Raw genomic sequence first — 21,937 nt, forward strand, 5'->3', positions numbered from 1 at the left:
AAGTTGAGTTAGTCAAACAAAAGGTCAAGATAAGTCACTCCTAAAGATAGATAGAGACGAGTAGCTTTGGTCGAAGGTTGATTCAAGTCGCCGAAGCTCATAATTGAGTCGACTCGACTCAAACTAAATATCGAGACGACTCGCCTGAGCTGAAGATCGATATGAGTCGATTTATTGGACCCATGGACATTTTCATGTGACCAACGAGGAATTCCACAACTTGTGAAATTTCAATTTCCTTCATTCTTGAGTGAATTTCAAATTTTACTATTTTAGTTATTTGAAATATCTTAAAAAACTCTAATTTCAATTTCCTTTTAATTTCATCATCCGAACAAGTTATTTTACTTCAAAGAATTTCAAATTCTCCAATTACTCTCTTTAATTGTCTCGTCCAAACACAACATAAAGAGGGCATGGGTTTTCCTTTTATGCTTGGTTATAGAATCCATAAACACATTTCAAATTAAAGCAATGGTGGAAGTGAATGTGTGGGTATTCCTTTTGGAAGTATAGTGAGCCATCATTGTGAAACCAAAAGCCTATTTCTACTGGCCTAAAAGCACTGATTTAAGGACTAAAACTATGCATTAAGTGGTGGTTTTTGATTTATGATAGACCTATTTCGAGATGACGCGGTCCCGACTAGGGATGTCAACGGGGCGGGTAGGGTACGGGTAGTAGCTCCCCCGTACCCTATCCACTTGATAAATATTCGCCTCGTACCCGTATCCATATCCGTCAAGTATCCGTTATGCGGTTACCTGCCTATTTTTTTCATATCCGCGGGTATCAACGGGTACCCGCGGGTATTTACAAAATATTTTGAAAAACAAATTTTTAACCATAATTAGTGCTTGGTCAACAAGAACACTTTCTCCGATTGATTCCTGAAAAACAAACAAATAAAAAATCACTAACAATTTATATTATAATTTATTTTTTAATGAAATATTAAAGAAATTACTAACTTTATCAATGTCCACATCTTACAACATTGTATAAAGTTTCATGTCGTGCAATTTTAATCTAGAAGAGCCTGAAAACATAAGAAGTTCATTAAAAATTTCTAACAATCACTTAATTAAAATATCTAAGTAATAGTGTTAATTTCATTACCTTCCATGTTGGTCCATAACCAATCTTGGAGACACATCAATGCCTCAACATATCTAGAAGTAATCTACTCTAATTCAATGTGGGGTAAGAATTCAACCACCTTTACAAGACTCAAAATGCTTTTTACTAATATATATATATATATATATATATATATATATATATATGAGGGTATTTTTGTGAATTAAAGTTCAGCGGGTACGGGTATCCACGGGTACGGATACTATGATACCTGTACCCGCCCCGTTAACATGCGAGTATCAAAAATACCCATACCCACGGGTAGCGAGTATCCATTTTTAGTATTCATTTCCTACCTGTTGCGGGTTTTATCCGCGGATATCCGCAGGTACGAATTTTTTTGACATCCATAGTCTTGACCGTCGGCCGAGACGAACCGACCCGAGTTGGCTTGGGCCGACATCTGAGATGAGCCAGCCTAGGTCGGCATGGGTCGATGTCCGAGATGGACCGACGATCGAGACGGATTGGTTCGGGCCAACGAGCGAGATGGCTCGACAAGGGCCTACAGCCTAGACAGGCCAACCTAGGTCGATTGTCGAGATGGGTGGGCTAAGACCGATTGTTGAGATAAGCAGACTTATAGTGAATGTTTAATAATATATTTTAAAAAATATATTTTTCATGTTTAAAAAGAAAATTCATGACCCTGGACTTTGTGGCTATGTGAGCTTTTTTGGTCCCGATGCATGTGGACCAAACCATGTGAATTGGATCAAATTGACAACTCTAATGATAGGCCATGGAAAATTCCTCGAGTGAAGAGAAGGTATTCAAAATGTTAATGGCAGAAAAGTTGTGGGGGTAGTCACTATTAACATGTTAAGACGCAACTGTTGAATATATATATATATATATATAATTTTATACAACCAAATGATCATATAGCCAGTCTCTCATAATCACATAAGCATGTTCAGCATCCACATCCTCTTCAGGAGATCCAGGCCGGTGAGCAAATCCGTGACCTCTACCTGGGAACACCACTACTTTGGAGCCCTCTCCAATTTTCTTCTGAATATTCTGGCTTTCACTTACCACGCAAAGTGGATCATTATCTCCTAAAATAAATAATACAGGAGCTTTTATATCAGAAGCAGCAAGGGGATCCATCCTTGTACCGTAAAAGGAGATTCCAGCACCAAAACAAGAACCATGGTCTTGCGCCAGCACCTTCAACACTTGGCCACCTCCAAAGCAGAACCCAACAACGCCAAGTTTCTTGGAAATCCCTGCAGCCATAAATTCATCAACCAGCCATTTTGTCCATCTGCTAATATCTTCTGCTATCCTCTCTGGGTTTTGTCTACCAATCCACTCTTCAAACACATCTGCCTGCTCCTTTGTCCAAGGATTTCCACGAAATAAGTCTGGAACTAGAATGCTGAAATTTTTTTACAATCATAAAGTGAAAACAGACACTATACAATGTACATAGTGAATTTTATAATACGTTGTTGATAAGTAGGTGTTGAGGAACATACTTGTAACCATTGCAAGCTACCCGATATGCAAAATCTCTAGTGAAAGAATCCTCCGACCCGAAAACATCAGAAAGAAGCAATAGGCCGGTTCCATTGTTATTTTTCACTGCCTTGAACAGATAAGCACGGATATTATCAACACCCTCCCCAATTGAAAGCTCTACTCCACTCACTAGCTCACATGCTTCATCATCTATCCCATCTTGCACATTCAGTAAGCTACATGATATTTTTGAGTCTGCAGCATCTTGAACAGGTCTTGGAAGATTCAAATCGCACTTTTTCTGAAAACATGCTGAAGAATCGCATTCAACAATGTAAATATACTCCATGGTCCAGAGAAGAGACTATTGTGTGAAGGAATTCAGGAGTTTATGTCTGGGATTTGGAGTCCAAAGTTGGACCCAACCCACTCCATGTATGCATGCCTTCTCAGGTGTAAAGATCAATTAAGCCATTGTGGTTTTGAGGAGGAAAGAGGAAATAAAAGCAGTGCCGTCCTCAATATGCATCCAAGTAACATTATAATATTCAATGTCATTTAACAATGAAAAACAACGTCAAGAAAGTGAGAGAATAAGAGATTAAGAGAATTTTGGTACCAACTGCGAGACATTCTAAAACAACAAAATATGAAATAGTTACATGGTTCATCTAAAACCAAAAGGTCACACCTGTAAAGGTAGACCATTTATATGCACTAACACCAGGCTTCTGAGAAAAACTCTTGGCCACTGTTTCTGTTTTCATCAATAAACAACTCCTTAAGACATCTAAGTACAAATCAATCAGCATATCACCCTTAAAATGGGAGTGGAAATGACACACCCATGGTTTTCTTACCCAACCAAGCATCATTTTGTTACAACAGCACATACAACTCTACCAATTTGAGTATTTTGAACAGAAATCATGTGATTACTGAGTCTTTCTATAACTAATAACAAAAAGGGGAGAAGAACAAAGGTGTGAGGGAGCGAATAACGTACAGAGGAGAGGAGAAACGGAAGTTGGGAAGAAACGGCACTGACGGCTGAGAGGCTTTGCTATGTTTATGTTTATTCCACTACAAACACAAACTGATCCTATGCTTGTCCTTACAACTGTTGACATCCTTCCACCAATTACCTCAAACCTCCAAGAGGAATGAATGTACATAAATGCTTGGTTTCCGGGGTAGATATTTCATATTGCTTCTATCCTTTATATTATCCTTTTCCAAATCAAAAATACTGCTCTATCAATATTTTTAAACATATAATTACTTTTTCAAATTTATATTATGATATTTTTATTATTTCTAATTAATAATAATTTTAGTGCCAAATATCTTGGAGTTAATAATTAAATTACGTTGGAATAACCACAATAATAGAATTGATTAATCTTATCCTGAGTAGGCGTTAGTTAGACAGCCAGCGCATTTTATATCACATGGAACGTTGCGACTAACGTACTCTTGTGATGTACACTTTCTCAGTATCCACCATTGGGGTTCGGTTAAAAAAATAGGCATATTCTCTCTCACTCTCTCCCTTTCCAAAGCGTCCTTTTCGTAATCGTAGTGTCTTTCATCAGCGTCTCTGTGATCGTCCTCTGTTCTGCTCTGTTTCTCCACTCGCTATCTTCTTCTTTTTTGTTTTCTTCCTTATTTATCTTTTACATTAAAAATCTTCTTGCTTCTTACCTGTTCGTCGTCGAACGTTCTCCACCCAGAAACGATAAAATCACTTGCCCCAGACAAAGGTAGTCAAAGGTCTGAATGGATCTGTGCGCTGTCCATGCGAAGAACCTTTTCCACACAAATTCGTTTTGCCATAGACCAATTTCCTTCAATTTGGGAAGGAGAGGAGTTCCTTTCAGAGTTGTTGATGGACGAGTGTTCGAGATCACTGTTCTGAGGCCAAAGCTGTACCGTAGAGGGCTTCGCCCATTTCTTGTCAGCGCCACGGGCAAGAAGAATAATGACAACTCCTCTTTCTCTTCTGGTCCGTGAATTGCTTTAATTTCATATTTACATTTTTTATAGTCAATAACTGCTTGTTTTCGACTTGGGAATTTCTTTCAGCTGTTTTATTCGTCTGAGATCACAATTACATATAGCAACATCACATGCATGTCAATTGATTTAGGGTATCTTTGGGTGTTAGGGTTTGGAGAGGAAGGAGATTTGGGCAATTTTTTTTTCATTTTTAATTATTGATAAATATTCTTTAATTTTATATATTTTATAAAATTAATGTGTTCTTATACGTTAATTGTTTGTTTACTTTTATAAACAATAATAACTCTAAAAAAATATTTTTGCTTCCTTTTGTTCCTTGATTTAATTTTGTCCCTCAATCCCAAGTAATTCCATGGAAATTGTAATCCTCCTTCTCTTATTAACTGCAATTGCGAAGCTTATCTTACCTTTGGTGGCCCAAGTTCCCAGTTATTTATTATTTTTATACTTGTTTGTGGATTTTTGTTTGTGCTGCTTCCTATCCCTCCCCTGGAAATTCATTGAATCTAGCTCAATATTCTACTTCCCTTCGGGGGAACATAAATCAATTCTGTAAATAGCTTATCATTAGGATTTAGTAATTTATTTTAACACTTTTCCATTTTTCAATTTTTTTTTCTTAAATATCTTCCAATCTTTTGCAAATAAAAGAAACTATGATTTCTATTTAACAAGATTCAACAAATGAAAGAACAGGTCCAGTCCAAAAATCAAGGATTTTGTTGCTTCTTTATCAAGTTCAGTCTAGAGCTCGCCTCTTTCCGTGTGAGAGAAAGCTTTATGAAGAAATGACGAAAATGAGGAAAGACTATAGGTTATCCCTTTGTTTAATTTGTGATGTCAGTTTTAAAATTTCCAACTTGGGTGCTATAATCATGCTTTTATAATTGTTTTGCAGTTGTGTTGCATAAATTTTGCCTTCTTACAAACTTGATACATAATTGTAATTTTAGAAAAGAATTCATTATTACCTCGTGGGACATTTCTGAAGTATGGACAATATGAAATTCTAAATGTGATAGTTTCTTATCTTCGAGTTTTGTGTACTTGGATTTAATTAAATACTCTGGCTGTGTCAATGATGTTTACACTGTCATCCAATTATAGACTATCATGTATGGTAAGATTTTCTTACTTTTTTAATAACTACTTTGGAAGTTATCCAAGGATGAGTTCTAATTGGTTGACTGTGTAAAAATCTTTATTACATTCTTATGCTGCTATCTTTGTTGGAGACTTGAGATATTTTTTGTTCCTCTAAAGATGCTTTCTCTTCTCTTTGTTCGGAAAGGGTTGAGAACAAATGTTCTTATTATCAAATTGATCTGATATTTATTTTTCTTTTACCAAATTTTTCATGAATGGGAGTGATATTTATATGGCATACGTGAAGCAGTTCTGTCTGGTGAAAACTACTTGGTCTTCTATTGTACTGTCCTTATCTTTTCTTGGGTAGAATTTGAAGACCACTTGTTGAAAAAATATCGTAGAGAAAAGGATGGAAATTTGGATTGATCACTCAAATAAGTATTGACGTCATAGTAAAACCACACTACCTAATACCTTGTTTTCCATATTATTTTTTTTTCATTTTATTGTTTTCTCTTGATAATGATATGATGTTATTGGAGTTCATTATGAATTTGTTGGTCATTACAGGCAATGATGAACGGTCTATGCCAGAAGGAGATGGTACTAGAGGAAACAATTCTGCTGATGGTAACAAATCAGATAGCAACTCTGAGAAATGTCATCATGCTAATCTGGATTGGCGTGAGTTCAGAGCAAAGCTATATAGAGATGAGCTGGTGATGCATTCATTCTAAATGGGATCTATATGTAGCTCTTGCGTGCCATTTTTAAGTGGAGGGGATGAATTTCTTCAATCTTATTCTTTTTTTATGTTTTGATGATCGTCAACTTCATTTCAAAAAAATGTTATTTCAAACATCAATTAGAGCCACACCTGTACTTTGTTACAGTCATAGAAGCATGTTTAATACGTTCAGAACTGTCTACTCTTGATGAATTTGTCAACAATCTAGGACACTTGGTTGATTCAGACAATTATCCTACACCTGTTCTGTTAACCCAACTAATGATTTATATTGGTGACCAGGTTTTAAGCCCTATAGGCTTGATTAATACGCTTTTATTAGTATTCTTTTTTACTTGTTGGTACTTGCAATACTTTTAATTATTGATGTGGACATAATCATTTATGGTTTAGCATATGTAAGCAATGTAGTGATTTACTTACTTGCACATTATATTTTGTTAATCGGTTTTCTTCACTTCATTAACAGAAAGAAATATCAGATACTGACACTCATAATCAAAGTGGAACTTTGCCCGATTCCAATCCTCTTGGAACACTGTGGGCTCATCCTATTCCTGTGCCTGAGACTGGCTGCGTACTTGTGGCTACCGAAAAGCTTGATGGTGTTCGCACCTTTGAAAGAACTGTTATTCTTCTTCTCAGATCCGGAACTAGACATCATCAAGGAGGGCCTTTTGGAATTATCATTAACCGTCCTCTGCACAAAAAAATCAAACACATGAAACCTACAAATCATGATCTATTAACTACCTTCTCTGATTGTTCTCTGCATTTCGGTGGACCTCTTGAGGCAAGCATGGTTTTATTGAAAACAGATGAGAAGATGAAGCTTCCGGGATTTGAAGAGGTAATTCCTGGGCTATGTTTTGGATCTCGAAACAGTTTGGATGATGCTGCAGGGCTTGTGAAGAAGGGGATTCTCAAGCCCCAGGACTTCAGATTCTTTGTTGGTTATGCTGGATGGCAACTAGATCAGCTGAGAGATGAAATTGATTCAGACTATTGGTATGTAGCTGCCTGTAGCTCCAGTTTGCTTTGTGGGGCATTATCAGATTCTTCAGAGAGTTTGTGGGAGGAGATTTTGCTGCTAATGGGTGGGCATTATTCAGAATTGAGCCGGAAACCAAAGCAAGACATGTAGGTATTATGGTTTCAGATTTAGAGACAACTGAAGAAGGTGTAATCAGGACCATTTATCCTCCTTTCAAATAAGTAGATCTTTATTCTCCTTTCCCTCTCGGTTATTGCAAGAGGAATTGTACCTTGCTGGGTTCTTGTAATTATACTTCGTTAGTATAGTTTGATGTAAGTATTACAATAATTATGTTAGCTGCATTTTACAATATACTTCAGAATTTCATCTATACCACAAAGAGCTCCAACAAACATTGAATTGGTATTTCCACAACCTATATGCGCGGATGATAATGGAATCTGCACCCAACCGCTACCCGAAAACCCCGAATTAAAAAAATCGATCGGAGGTCGGATCAAATAAGTTAAGTCGAGCTTAATTGGTTTTTTTGGACGGTTTCTGATTCAATTAAATTTTGTGATAGTATTCGATCTGAGCAAGAATTACTATAGAATTTATATTTGAAAGTTGCAAGTATAATTTATGTTGTATGCTTGCTCAAGTGTCCTTATGTCTGCATTTTAGAATATGGTTGTCTTTAGGCTAATAGCTTTTTCTATAATACTGAAGTGAAGTACTGGATACAAATTCCTTCATTTACAATACTCAATTCCAGGTTGAGCATTCAAACTCACTATTTTTTCTTGTGTAGCATCTGGTTTTTGTAAAGATTATAATGTGTGTAGGGCTTGTGAGTAGTTGTGTAATCTTTTTGGAAGAATTTGTTAGTTCTAATCAGGGGATCTGAATAGAATTATTAAAACAATTTTCTGGAAAATTGTTCACAATTGACCTCTCATTATCTGGTGGTTCTATAACACATTCACGAGTCTTTTGAAAGGTATAACCAAAAAGTAATATATAGTGTATTTAAAGGATTATTAATAACAAAATTTAGTACTAGTTTACCTCAATTTAGACAAATATCAATGATAAAGTGTTCCACTAAGTATAAATATTATTATTTTTATTATTGTAACTTTTAGCTTATATAAAACTATTTTGACGATGAATACATGTGTCTCTTGTTAAGTACACAAGGACTCTTAAATTTTTTTAGCTTCAAGTTGTAAGGTCTCATTTAATAATTAAACTCGATTGAATGAAAACGTCATACAATATAATATGATGAGCGAAGATATACTCCACATAATTATCCCAAAACTACTCAGGGGAAACCAAGGCACACCAAAATAAACACTTAATATTCAAAAACAAGGTAATACATGGGTCATGGCCCTAAATAAAACTTGGAGAAATGGAGACCATCCCAAAGGAGCTAAGCAGCGGAATCATCGTTTCCCTGTTGACCTCGGGTACCTCTCGCATCTGCTCACATCAATAAATTGATGATCATCGCAAAAGGAGAAAGACCACACATACAACCAAACAAGCAAAAGGATAAGCAAGAATGAAAATAGTTTGTCATACAGTTACATGTTATGACTCTTCAAACAATACACTAAGACTCAAACACGACTCATCCGAATACATATAATTAGTCAGATTCAGCGGATGCTTGCACTTGTGGTGGACTTCCTGCTCTACCGAGCGCTCTCCACCGAGCTAAATGTTACAATGTTTCATCCCCCACACACAAGGTTAGCCCTTAATGAGTTTCAGGCCTCCTGCTACTCTCACCACTAGACTCAATACGCTCTATGTGAGACTAACTAACTCTATAGAGTGTCAGGATGCAATCTTACCTTGAATCCTTACTAAATTATATAGATGGGACACCACCATGAACTCCCACTAACAGGGGTCATGGAATTACGTCTCGACCAAACTGAGGCACCACCATGAGATCTCACCTAGAGACCCATGGAATTACGCCCTAACCAAAATGAAATCATATTCCACCCACCAAGTAAATACTCATCATGCATATAAATCTCATGTCAACCTTTATAACCAATCCTCATTCATATTCCATGTCAAATCCATACCAACTCATCATTCTCAATCCATGAAGCCATCCATACATGCAACATGCCCAAATCATGTTAAACTCATTCATCACAGACTATAGATTATCTCATTCATACATAATCACCCAATTCATATTTTAAAAGCAAGATCAATACAAACATATAGTCAACATTTGAGAACAAAGAAACAACAAAGCAAGCCGCATTCTCACCCAACTTCTCGCTCAGGCAGAAAGGTCTCGCTCAGGCGAGAGGGACTCTCGCTCAGGCGAGAGGGACTCTCGCTCAGGCGAGAGGGACTCTCGCTCAGGGGAGCTCCTTTCACCTAGGCGAGAGCTCGACAAACAGGAACAGTGGTCTTCTACTTATTCTCGCTTAGGCGAGACTCCCCTCGCCTGAGCGAGACATCCACTCGCTCAAAACAGAGTTGGTCGCCTGAGCGACAACTCGCGTACAAGAGCTTGGGCGAGCCTCTGTTAATCTCGCCTAGGCGAGACATGCTCGCTTGGGCGAGAAAACCAGTGCTCACCACTGTTCTCTCGTGCAACAATCCAACAACACAACCCAAACATCGCAATAAGACATTTCATAAGCTCATAGCAGCATACAATCCATACAATCATGAAATATCATCAAAGCAAGCATAAAAATCGAAGATTTAGCAAAACCCTAACTTCCCTTACCTGGAAAGGGACTAATATCAGACTTTGACCCTTAAGCCAACAAACTCAGTAGCTCTAGAAGCATATTTATGAACTGGAACAACGACACAGAAAAGGAACGAGGTTACCACAGTGGACCTCTAGCGGAAATACGAAAAGGAGACTTAGAAAGGAACTAGTATGAGCTGAGAGTTAAGTTACATGAATTAGAGTTGAGCTTAGAGCTAGCTTGACCAAGAGGGGACCAAACCCTAGCAGAGTTGTTTGTTGGGAAGCAAAGAGAGCATGAGAACGGATTTTTTCTTAAAATGAGATGGGATTGGGAGTGTTATAGGACTTTTTGACAATTTTCTACATGCATGTGTAGATTGCTCATTAGGTCTCAGAGCCCTCTTTTTCTTTTTTGCATGGAAGTGTTTTCTTACATAGACAGCAAGAAAGAACTAGGTTAATTACATGCTTTAGGTCATCTTGGATTACTATTTTTTTAGTTTCATGACTTTCTATTGACATTCTTTAAATTATGATACAATGAGGTGGTTTCTTTATCTATCTATTAGTGACAACACTAAATCAAGATTTTTGATTAATGATTTGGAATAGTTCTTTGTTGATTTGCAGACAATCCGATATGAAATCTCAAGGACAAGTCTAAGGCTTCACATTTTAATTGGGCATCTATATTTTACATAGACTTTGTTTGTTGTCAGGCGCTTCTTTTTGTGGTTCTCTTTACATAGAGTCGTCTATATTTTATAGCACTTATCTGATATTTCTTAAGGACTCGTCTAAACCTTTCTAGCATGCAACTGACTTGAACTCATCTTCTTTTGATGATTTTAACCATGACTTGTACCTTTATCAAAAGACTTATTCTTTGATTATGAATGAATGACATCTTTAATACTTGTTATACATTAGATACATTATACTAGACAAACCAAAACTATTTTATTTCTTATGATTAAAAGCTTGGAGTCAATTAATAAGATTGAAGAAGTGAAGACTTTCATCCTAAAAATCTTGGCATATTTGCCTTAACACTTTCTTTTAAGGGCTTCTACTTCCTTCGCCTCCCTTTTTTCTTCCTCCACCCCATAAGTTATAATATTCCCATCTTACCCTTTATTAAAAAACATTAAAAACATTAAAACCCCAATTTCACATGCCCTTTCATTCCTTGTGTAGTGAAATCCTTTGCACCTTCCTTTCTCTTGCTTAATTTCATTTTCATGCTTTTCACGAAGCTAGATTGAAGGCGAAATCCCTAGTCGACATATCATGGGAGTTGAAAGATTGAAGATGATATTGCAAAATAGGGTTTTTATTTCTCATATGTTACAAATTACAAACATAATATATATATATATATATATATATATATATATATAGAGAGAGAGAGAGAGAGAGAGAGTAGTAGCAGAGATAATATATCTCTGAAAAATAAAGACTTAATCTCTATAATTAAGCCAGTCCCTATATTGAAGCTAATCAATCTATATTTGGTAATTTATAATATAGTGAATCAATTAGAAATCTCAACACTCCTCCTCAAGTTGGTGCATATATGTCGATTAAGCCCAACTTACTTAAGAACTTAGAAAACACCGATTTTAAGACTAGTTTAGTGAGAATATCAGCCAATTAATCTTCTGTTCTGATTTTAGGCAACTCAAAAATCTTCTTATCCAGCTTTTCCTTGATGAAAAACCTGTCAACTTCAATATGCTTTGTGCGATCATGTTGTACTGGATTATGTGCAATATCACAAGCAGCTTTGTTGTCACAATAGAGCTGAATTGGTTGCCTAGGCGGATATCCCAAATCTTCCAACAGTAGCTTCAACCATAAAGCTTCAGATAGACCAAGTGCCATGCCTCTAAATTCAACTTCTGCACTTGAGCGGGCAACTACACTTTGCTTTTTACTCCTCCAAGTAACAAGATTTCCACCTACAAATGTGAAATAACCTAAGGTAGACCTTCTATCATCTATGGATCCCGCCCAATCTGCATTTGTATATACTTTTATGCCTTGATAATCAATGTGTTTAGTGAATAGAATACCCCTTCCAGGTGCAGATTTCAAATACCTTAAGATATGCATGACAACATTCATATGTTTTTCTCCTGGGTTATGCATGTACTGACTTACAACACTTAATGCATAAGTAAGATCTGGTCTGGTATGAGCCAAGTACATTAATCTCCCTACAAGCCTCTGATATCTCCCTTTGTTAACTGGTACCTGATTTGAATCAAGACACAGTTTCAATCCCTCTTCAAGACGAGTTGTAGCTGGATGACATCCTTCCATGCCTGTTTCTCGTAAAAGATCTAGAATATATTTTCTTTGGGAAAGAAATAATCTTGTTTTTGATATGGAAATTTCTATCGCAAGAAAATATTTTAGAGCACCAAGATCTTTCATTTCAAATTTACCAGATAAATAGTTTTGTAGAGCTTTCCTTTCCTCGGGATCATTTCCAGTAATCACCATATCATCTACATATATGCTAAAAGTAGTGATCTTACCGTGTTGTTTCTTTAGAAATAAAGTATGATCTGAATTGCTCTGATGATAGCCAAAAGCAATCATTGCCTCTAAACATCTTCCAAACCATGCCCTTGGGGATTGCTTCAACCCATACAACGATTTCTTTAATTTGCACACCTTTTGACTATGCTTCTTTGGAAATATTGATGAGGCTCCTTTGTCGCGGTCTTCACCGAAAAAGCTCTCCCAATCGGCGTTCCACCGATTGATTCTCGCTTAGAGCGAGGGAAACGCAGCGGAATGGTTCGTGTATAGTGTTTAGGCTCGAATCTCACTGGTTTCGGAAACCCTAAGAGGTAAAAACCTAATCTAGGGTTAGGATCGGAGCAGAGACGAATGGTGGGAGTACTCTCAACCAAAACTATCATTCATCAAAGCTTCTTTTACAAACAAACGGCCTGCTCCTTTTATAGATTAAGGGCAGCCATGAAGAGCAAACAGAGAATGCCGTTTAGCATTAACCTAACGGCGAGAAAGAAGAAAGACAACCCTAGACTAAGGTTCGGGTATTGACGGTGTTACAGACTCGGGGCAAAGGTGTGGGACGCGTGCTTTGGAAAGCTAGCAAAGGAAAGTGGCACACGCTGCGCAAACTGAAGGAACCAACGGCTGGCTGTGTAAAGGTTTGAACCCTAGCCGCGCAGAAATTGGTTTATGCGTGAATGAAGAGTCTTGTAGTCGCGAAACAAAATGTTGTAGGGTTGGGTCGTGTGAAATGCTGCAATCAACCCCTCTTCCTACGCGAAAGCTATTGGGCCGCAAGTCTCGGCCCATGCGGGAAAGAGAACTGGCACGCTGGACGGAAAGCACACCCTGCACCACTAATAATGCCCAAATTAAAGCACAGCCGAAGAATTGGGTCTGCACGCGTGGTCCGCATTGGTGTGATGCTGCACACGTAAAACAGATTGCAAGATCTGAAGGAATTTGCTGAAGAGATTGGATGCATGTTGAAAAGTTGGGCTCAGGCCCAATTGGGTTGATGTAGAGAAGAGTTGGGCCGCAGGCCCAATGACAATTCTTCCATAATTGGCAGCTTAGAAAATAGGCTGCATTTAGCAAACAAACCCAATTAGAGACATTTATTTAATTAAAATAAAAGAAAATAAAAGAAATTAAAAAGGAATGGGCCTAGGCGTTGGCCCAATGCTATAAGCCTTATTGGGATCACATCATCCCCTCCCCCTTGAAAAGGATCTGTCCTCAGATATAGAGAGTTATTAAAGGCTCACAGCAACCAAAATAATAGTACCACCAGGATCAAAAATAAATCTGCAATAGTCATCAAATAAAATGGAATTAAAATCATAAAGACCATGCAGTAAAATTGGATGGAAAATTTGTGAAAATGGGCCTTTGAAGATTGAAAAAGATGGTATTATGCCCACTTCACAAAAGGAATGTTTTACACTTTGACTAAAATGATTTTTGAAAAGAATTTTAATGGCAAAGTGTGTTTTGGCAAAACAAGTTGAGGAGGATGAAATAAGGAATGGAGAACAAAAATTTTGAGAAGAAAACAAAACAAAAGACTTAATGAAAAAGTGAGTAGAGTTTAAAGGTGGAAAAACTCCCTTTGAAAAACGGATCTTCATGTAAGGAATTAGTGAAGAATTGATCACCAAATCCCTAACACAGACTTCTTTTTGCTCTTTTGAAATGCACTTTAACTCTACCACTTGTGATTGTATTTCAAGATTACTCTCTTGTTTCATTTTCTCTCTTTCCTCTAATTCTTTCCTCTCATTCTCTTCTTTTGCTTTTCTTAGACTCTCCTCTTTAGCCTTTTCTTCTTCCTCTCTTTTTTTCTTCTCATTTATCTCTTTTTCCTCTTATTCTTTTTCAGCACAAAGCTTATCAAACTCTTCTTTTTCTCGCTTCTTTTCAAACTCTCGAAGCTTTTGATGTTTAGCTTGCTCTCTCTTGTATTTGTCTCTCTTTCTTTGTTCACTCAAGAGCAAGTCTAAATTATGCTTAAAATCTTTTTCTAGTCTAGAAAACTTATCAATGTTGTGAATGAATGCATCCCCAATGTCAATAAAGTCTTCTATCCTAACTTGTTGTGCTTTAGTGATCCTAAATGAAGGGAGTATGAAATGTTTCCACATGCATGTTTTTAATTCATAAAATGTATTGATACATGATGTTCTCCCCTTTTTCACTAGATATTGCCTCTCTTGCCACCAATCTAATGCACGTCCTACAAATCTAGATGTAACATGCCTAAGAATGTCTATATGACTATATTTACTAAACAAAAGTTGCACCAATTTTTCAGTATCCCACATCCAATCTTTAAATGATATTGGTCCTATATCTTCCCCAAAGAATGGAATGTCACTATGAATGGAATGATGCAACTCATGACTATTATGTCTACCTAAATGCACACTATTATGCCTATTTATATGCATACAGTTAGAAAAAGAAAAACTCATTTTGAAACACTTTTAACAAAACAATTTTTCACAAACTTAATGAATTTCTAAAGAGAAAGCAGTGGAAAAGAATTCTAGACATACTCCCAGGAAAGGGAGGTGAGTCACATGGACAAGCTTAGGAACCAAGCATTTCCTAGCCAGAGATCTCTAAAATGCTTTCACAAAATTTCTCAATAAAAATGCAAATGAAACAGATAGGTGAAAAACAAATTGACAAAGTGTGTGAAAAGAGTGAAAACTTAAAGACCAAAAGAAGGTCAACTAGGTGTAAAACAAATGGCACCTAGATATCACGGTGACCTGAAACATAAATTGCAAACACACAAAACCTGGGCATTAAAACATAAAACAGAAAACATAAAGGTGAAAAACTTAAACTAGACGAAAAAATCCTAAGTGAAAATTCAAGTGGCCTTTGGAACCCCTTGAACCTCACACTAAACGCTTAAACTATTACAAACTTGCTAAGGATGGGATTGCTCTAAAGCATTTTCCCACCTAAGCCAAATGAAAGGAAAAACACTGAAATCTGAAAAGAAAAATAAATTTACACGAAATACCGTGACATGACAATAGAAAAGACAAAATAAAAGAAAGCTATGCTATGTCTCTCTCTCGGCCAGCCTCCAAAATGTATCACCCTCAAGTGTGTGTACTCCTCCTTGAAGGTCCCAACTCACTCCTTTTCCTCTCGGTGGCCACTCAAACTGTTTTTCCTCACCACAGCTGCACTTTGCAGAAAAGGTATCACCTACAAGGCTACCAAAAACAGTGAGTTCAAGTCAAATGAACCAATAGCAAATGAGCAGTCAACCACTTTTGAGAGTAAAAAGCAGAAAACAATAAAAGGTCAAATTTGAGACAAGGACAACATCAAGTGATGGATATAATGACAAACTCAAAGGAAAGCCAACAAAGACAAGCAAGAAACAAGCTATGAAAGAAAGGAGGCACACAAAAGAGAACCTAAGGAATGTATCTAGATTAAGATGAACAAAACCAAAAGCAAAAACAAACAAGGACTCAAAATAAGTTGAATCAAGAGCATGTGCAATTGACATTGAAAAGAGCAGTATTCATTTTGGAAACTGTCAAGTCAACTTGTATTTTGCTGAATCAAATAATGTGTTCAAATTCAAGCAAGACCGAATCATTCTCTTTCAAATGTTTTTTTTTTCATTATAATCTTTTCGCTTTCTTTCTTTGCGTTCAATTCTCAAAGATCTTAACAACAGCTCACAACAGTTTCAATGTGCTACTGCCAAATCAGTGAGCAAATGCATATACCAGAGTGCAAAGTTGATTCAACTTAAAAAAATAACAATGGAAACAGACATACAAGAAATGAATCAATCAGCCAATGGATATAGCTCAACAGTATGCAGCAGAGTGGACACAAAAATGAATCAGACTAGCTAGAATACCACTGGAAGAACACATTAGACAACAAGAAACTCTCGGACAGTGCAGAATAAGGATCAATATGCAGCATATTTAAATCAACACAGATCACAAAAGTTGCAGCAGTTTAAGGCATTTGACATTCTCAAAAGCTGAACATGTGTGATCTAAGAAACTAGCAGCAAATCAAAGCAACAACACTAGAATTGGGTATGCAATCAATGAATCAGGGCCACACAGAGGCACTGAAGATACCGCAGCTGCAGTCAAATGGACCAGAAAGAAATAGCTAACTGAAACAAGTTGAATGACAGTAATCTGATAAAACAGAAACTGTGAAAAGAAAGCCAGGCCATAAACTCTACTGCACTCAACAACAAAAGGCCAAATATGATGTAGCAAACAGAATGTGCAATATTGATTGCTACACAACAGGATATAACCAAGGTAGTACACTACAATAATATGCAACTCAATCAGCTTAGACAAGCATAAAAAAAATTTGCCAGTGTTGAATCTATTGTAGGTTATTGTAATCAATGAAAATCAACCTTGTAGAGGTGGTGAAAGATTAGAAACACTGATTAAGCAAAACAGATCACCACAATATATTGTTTCAAGGGAACTGATATGGCAAAAGCTGGAGTGAAAACAATAACAGGATCGTGGCCAAAGCATTCAAATGAAGATACGAAAATGCTCCCCATACATAAAACAACACAATGGACTGAAACAGCTGCAGTCTTTAAACTATGGAGCATAGAACTGCTATGCAAAATCTGTTTCAATCACAAGACTGCACACCAATACCGGAATGAAAACATGGCTGGCTTGAAAATCAACATGGATTTCAATCAATTACCAAAGACTCAGCAGATGCACATAGACTAGCAAACTGAATCAATTGCATATAACATAAAAATCACAGTGGAGCATAGAAACAACTGATGCAGCCTATGAATTGACCCAAACAAACTGAACTTCCACATAAACAATATGAATCAGAGCCAGATGTTTCAGGAATTCAGTGGAAGAAGTACAGTGCGGTCATAACAATCATTGGCAAGCACAACTCAAAGTGTAGAACATGAACATATGCAAAATGGATCGCAAAGCATTGCTGCAATTGGACATCAAAAAGGAATGCAAATACAGCAAACAATGATAACTCAGAAAAACAAAAACTCAACAGGAAAGAACAACAACAGTGAAATCATGAACAACACTAGAAAGCAACAAGAAGACATCAGCAGCATGAATAAAACTGAAACAGTGAAAAATACACTGCAGAAAATTGCTATTGATCTATTAGCAATTAAAGAACTCCACAAAACATAGGAAACTAAGCATGTGATACACAACAGTGACAAAACAGATGGCACAACAGATCGACAGAAGAAAAAAATTAAGCACACATCTATGGAATCAAGGAACATGTGAAAACGAACTAACAAAACCTAAGACACAAACAGAGAGTATAAAACTAAAAGCTAGGTAAGAAAAACGAAATTCAACCTAATTGTGACATAAAACGAATGGCAGAATCAGAGAGCTTATGACAATGCATTAATCAGTATTGATCCAAGGCAATCAGAACAAGTATTTTGAATCAATTTCAGCACAAAAAACTTTTAGCACAGATTTCACACAATGAATCAAAGACGCAATCAGTACATGAACAAGACGAGAATCAAACATAGAAGAAGAAATAACAGAGATAAGGTATGAATACTTATCTTGCGATACTCCGAGAACCGAGTGGCTCTGAATACCACTTGATGAGGCTCCTCCGTCGCGGTCTTCGCCGGAAAAGCTCTCCCAATCGGCATTCCACCGATTGATTCTCGCTTAGAGCGAGGGAAACGCAGCGGAATGGTTCGTGTATAGTGTTTAGGCTCGAATCTCACTGGTTTCGGAAACCCTAAGAGGTAAAAACCTAATCTAGGGTTAGGATCGGAGCAGAGACGAATGGTGGGAGTACTCTCAACCAAAACTATCATTCATCAAAGCTTCTTTTACAAACAAACGGCCTGCTCCTTTTATAGATTAAGGGCAGCCATGAAGAGCAAACAGAGAATGCCGTTTAGCATTAACCTAACGACGAGAAAGAAGAAAGACAACCCTAGACTAAGGTTCGGGTATTGACGGCGTTACAGACTCGGGGCAAAGGTGTGGGACGCGTGCTTTGGAAAGCTAGCAAAGGAAAGTGGCACACGCTGCGCAAACTGAAGGAACCAACGGCTGGCTGTGTAAAGGTTTGAACCCTAGCCGCGCAGAAATTGGTTTATGCGTGAATGAAGAGTCTTGTAGTCGCGAAACAAAATGTTGTAGGGTTGGGTCGTGTGAAATACTGCAATCAACCCCTCTTCCTACGCAAAAGCTATTGGGTCGCAAGTCTCGGCCCATGCGGGAAAGAGAACTGGCACGCTGGACGGAAAGCACACCCTGCACCACTAATAATGCCCAAATTAAAGCACAGCTGAAGAATTGGGTCTGCACGCGTGGTCCGCATTGGTGTGATGCTGCACACGTAAAACAGATTGCAAGATCTGAAGGAATTTGCTGAAGAGATTGGATGCATGTTGAAAAGTTGGGCTCAGGCCCAATTGGGTTGATGTAGAGAAGAGTTGGGTCGCAGGCCCAATGGCAATTCTTCCATAATTGGCAGCTTAGAAAATAGGTTGTATTTAGCAAACAAACCCAATTAGAGACATTTATTTAATTAAAATAAAAGAAAATAAAAGAAATTAAAAAGGAATGGGCCTAGGCGTTGGCCCAATGCTATAAGCCTTATTGGGATCACATCAAATATACAACCTGGTGGAAGTTCCATATAAACTTCTTCAGATAATTCTCCATGTAGAAAGGCATTCTTTACATCAAATTGTTGTAATGGCCAATCTAAGTTTACTACAAGAGATAACAACACTCGAACATTGTTAAGTTTAGCCACAAGAGCAAATGTCTCAGTATAGTCTACCCCATAAGTCTGAGTATAACCCTTCATCACTAGTCTTGCTTTAAACTTGTCAATTGTGCCATCAGCTTTATACTTTATAGTGTAGATCCATCGACATCCAACTGGTTTTTTTCCGATGGGCAGTCAACAAGTTTCCATGTCTCTTTTTGTTGCAAGGCTTTCATTTCCTCATTCATTGCATTCTTCCATCGTGGATCAGTCAAGGCTTCCTGTACATTGTTAGGAATAGCAACAGTAGATAATTGATTTACAAATGATTTATTTGATTCTGACAAACAGTGGTAGGAAACAAAATTATTCATGGGATATTTAACCTTGCTAGAAAGAGTAGGTTCATAAGTGGGTCTAGGAATACCTCTAGTGTGACGTTCTGGGAGTTATTTTTTGGGTGGCACAAGATCAGGAGCATCCATGACAGCAGATGATTGGTTTAGTGTGTCATTAAGGGGCTCATTCAAAGATATAGGGGACGTCGTACCAACTTTGGTAACCATTTCAACATGTCAAGTCTCAGGTATTTCATTTTCCATCTCATCATTATAACTTGATTGCAAGTCATCTACATAAGAATGAGAAATACCACTATTGCAATTTACTTCTAAGTGATGACTAACCGGTGAAGAGTCGTTATCGTTGCTGCTGTAATCAAATGTTGCAATAGTATTATCTTTAACAGACTCACCTTTCTCAAGATATACATATTCTTGACAATCATAGCCACCAAAAATTTGCAGTTCTTGATGGTTCACCTCCTGAAGTGCAGAAAAATACATTATTCTCTCATGAAAAACAAGATCCATGCTTACAAACATTCGTTTAGTTGGAGGATGATAACATCGGTACCCCTTTTGGTGCATAGCATACCCAAGGAACACACAACGTAAAGCTCTAGGTGTCAATTTGTTTAGGTTCTTTTGAATATGAACGAACGCTACACAACCAAAAACACGAGGAGGCAAATCTGCATTACCAAGTGTAACCACTTTGTTAGTGAGAGTCTGCATTGGGGTTTGAAAATCATTGGAGCTAGAAGGGATCCAATTTATGACATATGTTGCCACAGTAAGAGCCTCTCCCCAATAAGACAAAGGCATATGAGCCTCTAATAATAAAGAACGTACTACCTCCAATAAGTGTCGATTTTTCCGCTCTGCAAAACACCATTTTGTTGTGGGGTATTACGACAAGTGGTTTGATGAATAATCTCATGTTCATCCAAGTATCTCTTGAATTCTAGACTTTGGTATTCTCCACCATTGTCACTACGAAGAACTTGAACTTTTGCATTGTATTGTGTTTGAATCATTTTATGAAACTTTTGAAATATCAAGTTCACTTCTCCTTTAGACTTCATTAACCATAACCAAGTCATTGTTGTGCAATCATGTATGAAAGTAACAAACCAACGTGATCCTTTTAAAGTAGAAATCTTAGAAGGACCCCAAACATCTGATTGTACAAGCATAAAAGGAACAAGACTTTTATTCAAACTAAGTGAAAAAAGGAACACGATGACTTTTTGCTTGTTCACATACATCACAATGAAAAATAGAAACATCAACCTTTGAAAATAATGAAGGAAATAATTTTTTTAAGTAACTAAATGAAGCATGTCCCAAGCGACGATGCCATAGCCACATTTCAGTTTCCTCTTTTTGCTCGGTAGAACTCTTTACTGTCAAAGCACCTTTTAACTTCCCATAATCTTCTGACAAGTCCAAGTAATATAATCTCCCTTGTTTAACACCATAACCAATCGTCTGTTTGGTCTGAACGTCCTTAAAAACACAAAAATTAGGCCAAAAAATAACAACACAATTTAAAGCTTTAGTGATTTGAGAAACAGACAAAAGGTTATATTCTAGAGATGGAACAACTAAAACAGAATCCAAAGTCAAAATATTAGTAAGAGTTAAGGATCCTTTTCCAATAATAGAGGTTGTGTTTCCATTGGCAGTGGAAATCAATTCTTTTGAGGAGGTTTTCATAAATGATATTTGTCTAGAATCAAAAGTCATATGATCAGTGGCACCTGTATCATTTATCCATGTGCTATTAGTAATGGGTATAGAAAACTCACCATCGTTACCTCTAGTTGCCATAAGTGCAGTGGACTCCTTAGAGGGATCATCTATGATCTTTGCCTCGATAGCTGCTGCCGTGGGATTTTTCCTTCGTTAATCTCGACTATGATCCACCACTTTGGATATCCATTAAGTTTAAAACAACGACTCTTCGTGTGCCCTTGTTGATTACAGTGAGTGCATTTAAATTTAGACTTATATGTATTTGAGTTGGCTTTAGGATGATTTCCTTTTGTTTGACCTTGCCAGTTTCGGTTGCGAGCTATCATTGTCGTACT

At 37.2% G+C, this 21,937-nt stretch overlaps 2 protein-coding genes and 1 pseudogene across 2 annotated transcripts; 1 reads left to right on the forward strand and 2 right to left on the reverse strand.

Moving 5' to 3' along the window:
• Positions 1 to 1,962: 1,962 nt before the first annotated feature.
• LOC114174903 (alpha/beta-Hydrolases superfamily protein) lies at positions 1,963 to 3,849 on the reverse strand. Its single transcript, XM_028059640.2, has 3 exons — positions 3,614 to 3,849; positions 2,625 to 2,919; positions 1,963 to 2,524 (listed from the first exon to the last, which is right to left on the reverse strand). The coding sequence occupies exons 1-3, from the start codon at positions 3,780 to 3,782 to the stop codon at positions 2,005 to 2,007; spliced, it is 984 nt and encodes a 327-aa protein (XP_027915441.2). The 5' UTR covers positions 3,783 to 3,849; the 3' UTR covers positions 1,963 to 2,004.
• A 231-nt stretch (positions 3,850 to 4,080) lies between these two features.
• LOC114185176 (electron transporter, putative (DUF179)) lies at positions 4,081 to 7,833 on the forward strand. The gene is made up of 3 exons (XM_028072747.2): positions 4,081 to 4,612; positions 6,289 to 6,437; positions 6,936 to 7,833. Exons 1-3 carry the CDS (start codon positions 4,387 to 4,389, stop codon positions 7,608 to 7,610), a joined length of 1,050 nt encoding a protein of 349 aa, XP_027928548.2. The 5' UTR covers positions 4,081 to 4,386; the 3' UTR covers positions 7,611 to 7,833.
• An 11,816-nt stretch (positions 7,834 to 19,649) lies between these two features.
• On the reverse strand, positions 19,650 to 20,669 carry LOC146888559 (uncharacterized; annotated as a pseudogene).
• Between the last annotated feature and the right edge of the window lie 1,268 nt (positions 20,670 to 21,937).

This window comes from Vigna unguiculata, chromosome 1 (genome assembly GCF_037176805.1).
Source record: "Vigna unguiculata cultivar grain cowpea cultivar isolate G323 ecotype 2 chromosome 1, ASM3717680v1, whole genome shotgun sequence".
Classification (NCBI taxonomy): Eukaryota; Viridiplantae; Streptophyta; class Magnoliopsida; order Fabales; family Fabaceae; genus Vigna; species Vigna unguiculata.

Coding starts and splice junctions, on each gene's coding strand:
- LOC114174903 (XM_028059640.2), bottom strand. CDS start 3,782: ATGTACATTCATTCCTCTTGGAGGTTTGAGGTAATTGGTGGAAGGATG. Junction 2,920..3,613: donor TTCCGTTTCTCCTCTCCTCT/GTACGTTATTCG, acceptor GCGATTCTTCAG/CATGTTTTCAGAAAAAGTGC. Junction 2,525..2,624: donor GTAGCTTGCAATGGTTACAA/GTATGTTCCTCA, acceptor AAAAAATTTCAG/CATTCTAGTTCCAGACTTAT.
- LOC114185176 (XM_028072747.2), top strand. CDS start 4,387: ATGGATCTGTGCGCTGTCCATGCGAAGAACCTTTTCCACACAAATTCG. Junction 4,613..6,288: donor CAACTCCTCTTTCTCTTCTG/GTCCGTGAATTG, acceptor TGGTCATTACAG/GCAATGATGAACGGTCTATG. Junction 6,438..6,935: donor AGCTATATAGAGATGAGCTG/GTGATGCATTCA, acceptor CTTCATTAACAG/AAAGAAATATCAGATACTGA.